Source organism: Austrofundulus limnaeus, unplaced genomic scaffold, assembly GCF_001266775.1.
Source record: "Austrofundulus limnaeus strain Quisiro unplaced genomic scaffold, Austrofundulus_limnaeus-1.0 Scaffold160, whole genome shotgun sequence".
NCBI lineage: Eukaryota > Metazoa > Chordata > Actinopteri > Cyprinodontiformes > Rivulidae > Austrofundulus > Austrofundulus limnaeus.
In genome coordinates, this window is record NW_013952562.1 from 1,048,952 (window position 1) to 1,052,353 (window position 3,402).

General features: G+C 39.0%; 1 protein-coding gene across 1 annotated transcript in view; it reads right to left on the reverse strand.

Annotated features, from left to right (window-relative positions):
• Positions 1-499: 499 nt before the first annotated feature.
• The window catches only part of LOC106523597 (glycogenin-1), a gene marked incomplete at its 5' end in the record, with an annotated part of 16,059 nt that continues 13,156 nt past the window's right edge, over positions 500-3,402 (reverse strand). Inside the window, 1 exon segment of the mRNA XM_014017083.1 lies at positions 500-3,050. Within this exon segment, the coding sequence (XP_013872537.1) occupies positions 2,871-3,050 (180 nt within the window).

Genomic DNA, 3,402 nt, shown 5'->3' on the forward strand with positions numbered 1-3,402 from the left:
TGTTGATACTGTCCCCGGACCGGTCTCCCCTAATAATGTAGGTTTACAGAAACTCTTCTTGATAGCCGAGGCTTTAAGATGTCCCGAACATTTTAGCCTCCAGAAAAGTTTGGTAGCGATTTCTTTAGTAAAGTAAGGAGGAAAAAATATCTGCTCCGCTTGTGGTTTTCCAACTCCAGCACTCGTGATCACGTCAAAAGATCAGGAGGATGATCCGGTCAGAAGCTCTATTTATCGTCGACCACTGAAAAGCGAAGACGAACATTTGAGTTTTGGCTTTTGTGCCCTGGCTGTCAYCTAAAAAGCAGTGATTTATATGAAACCTTTCAGAAAACGATCATTGAATGTACATGCACAACTGATTGTTTGCAGCCAACCAAATTCAAAATTGTCGACGGTCGATTCACCTTAGAAAAACAGAAAAATGATTATAACTAAAACCTGGTTTTGTAGTAGCTGAGAGTCATTTACAACAAAATGAACACAATGTGTGCATAGATCCTTTTTCACAGGTTTATTAGCTCTTAGGATGTACAGTTAACATGGGGACAAAAGTGCAATGAACTATAATTCTGATTCACCTACACACTCTCTCTCTCTCACACACACACAAACTGCATTTGAACTTTAATTTCATGTGCTTCTTGCAGGAGTGTGTTAAACGGATTACAGTTTCAACAGTAATAAAGGAGGGTTTACAGCCAGCAGTTACAGTAAGTGAGGTTGTGTAAACTGAATGGGCAATAAGGCAGCAGGTTAGACAGGATGTGATGGAGCCCGGGTCATGGCACAAACACCGATGTGGGTCTGTTGGAGACGTACATGCAGAACAAGATATCTGGGGAGGGGAGGTGTGTTAAATGTTGAGTCCCACAAGACAAAAAAAAGCACTTTATTATACAGACTCATGTTTTAAACTCTGTGCCATGCAGATAGAAAAGAACGAGCTGAAGTCACAGGAAGTCTATGTGTTCCTGAGGTGGACGTGGTCACAGAGTCCGAACTAAAAGGACTGAGAGGAAAGGAGGTCCGAAAGACCGACTGCAACTAGGATTAAAAGTTGTGGAAACGTTTGGGTCATTTAGCCAGAGGCCTGACYTTTGCTGCTGCTGAGATTTTCCACAGTTTAGGAAGATTCAGGACTTTATTTCYATCAGATGCACAAGAGAAATAAAAGTAGATGATAAATCAGGATGTGGTTACATGTCAAAGTGATAAGGGAGGTGTTTACCGTTTACTATCCCACCACAACCAGCTAGYTAGCTTAGATTAGCACAAAATTAACTTAAACATTTCACTGTATGAATGAAAACAGATGCTACTTTGTAAAAAGTGACTTCAAGAAGAGCAAACATGGAGACATGGGGATTTTTTGGAATGATAAATTTGAGTAATTATAGACTGGAATTGATTGAGTCACTGCAAGCAAATGTTTTGTAATTATGTTAGAGTGACAACTAAAGTGCTAAGATCAAAAACAACTTTTTTTGTCCACAAGTAACTTACAGTAGCATCTAAAGTGCAATACAACAGAGTATTTGGGCCACTAAGGACGGTTCTGAGTGTAAATGTCAAGATTAAAGTTCCAATTTTATTGATGGAAAATAGTTGCAACATTCAGAGATGAAAATAATTTAAAAAATAAGCCAGACAAAATGAGCCTCACTTAGCTTTACCAAACATTGATTCCTTTGTTGTTATTCTTTATGGCTGTGTAGGGAAAATAATTAGGGCCATAGACGGGGAAAAAAATAATAATTTTTTTTAATTCTGACTTTGATCTTGGAATTCTGATTTTAAAAAAAATCCAAATTTCTTTGATCTAAGAATTCTAAGGAAAAGGAAAATACTTTTTTCCTTAGAATTCTGAGATCAAAGTAAAAAAAATCTCCACCAATTCTGCAGTAGTCAGAATCCTAAACAGAGTTACACACACACACACACACACACACACACACACACACACACTAAATCTTTTCCGCAGCAATGAATAAATTTTTACTTTTCTAACTAACCTACATAATTTAGTTGAACAAGACCAAAGTGTGTTTTTTCCCGCTGCAGTAGCTCTCAGAACTTGTTTAATCCTTCACAATAAAAGCCTCAATTACAYCAACTTAGTGTTGACTTCTAAATAGTCTAAATGTGAATAGTCTGATCTAGGCTACAGTTTGCATTTTATAGAAAAGCAACAATATAAGCTCTTTTCATAAACKTTTGACATTTAAAGACAATAGAACTAGGTTGGTGTTGAGTCTTATTGTGAAGGACTCAAATGAGAGAATAATAAACTACACCTCAGATTGCCTCAGCTAAAATCGTGTGCTATTTTGTAGTTAACCCTGTAAAAGTGCACCCATAAGTCAGAAAAATAAACTAGAAGCACTTGAAGAGTGCACGACTCCACAAAGACCTGTCGATAAGATTTTAACTTTTTTCTGTCAAAAAAAATGTGAACACATTTTGTCAATATTTACTCTTCAATYTCAATATTTATATGTTAATCTCAAAACCTCGAGGGAAAAAAAAAACTATTTCTTCAGAGTGGCTCCAAACCCTGTGGTAGTACTGAGACCAAAAACAGAGCTGCAGTTCCCCAAGTTAGCTAGCTGTTGGTGGGCAGCTTCTTACAACACAGACGTCCAACTGCGAGCAAGAAAACGGTTTCCTAACGTGTAAAACGACTACAGGGTGCACAGGAACTTTGACAAACTTCTAGTCTTTACACCCTGACCGAGTGCAGAGAATAAACACCATCCAGTCTCCTGCTAATAAAGCTCTGTAAAGCTGAACGGTAGTGACTCCCTCCCACACACACACACACACACAACCTCACACATCAACTGGTGTCCGTCACACTCCACCAGCCACTACTTGAGGAAGGAGTTAAGTTTTTGTTCGATGTGGAAGAAGGAGTCGTCGCCCATGTAGTCGATCTGGCCCGCTTCCCAGCGCTGCTTCCTCTCCTCTGAGGAGATCTTCAGAGAGGGGGGAGGAGGAGGAGGAGGAGGGGGCTGTGGCTGCTCTCTCACGTCCTCATCGAGTTTCTCCTGACAGAGACAGAGGGGCATGAATGAGTCATTTAAGAAACTAGAGCAACGCTTTAAAAGGAAATAGTTCTCCCTCTGCAGCTGGAGCCTTTTTGCTGTTTCACACACTCAGAGCAGATGTTTCAACCTAATCACTGCGTTACAAACAAGGCCTTCTGCAACACTTTCACAGCACATTTCCAGACCAGGATAAAACTACAGGTCCTTCTCAAAAAATTAGCATATTGTGATAAAGTTCATTATTTTCTGTAATGTACTGATAAACATTAAACTTATATTTTAGATTCATTGCACACCAACTGAAGTAGTTCAAGCCTTTTATTGTTTTAATATTGATGATTTTGGCAAAAAA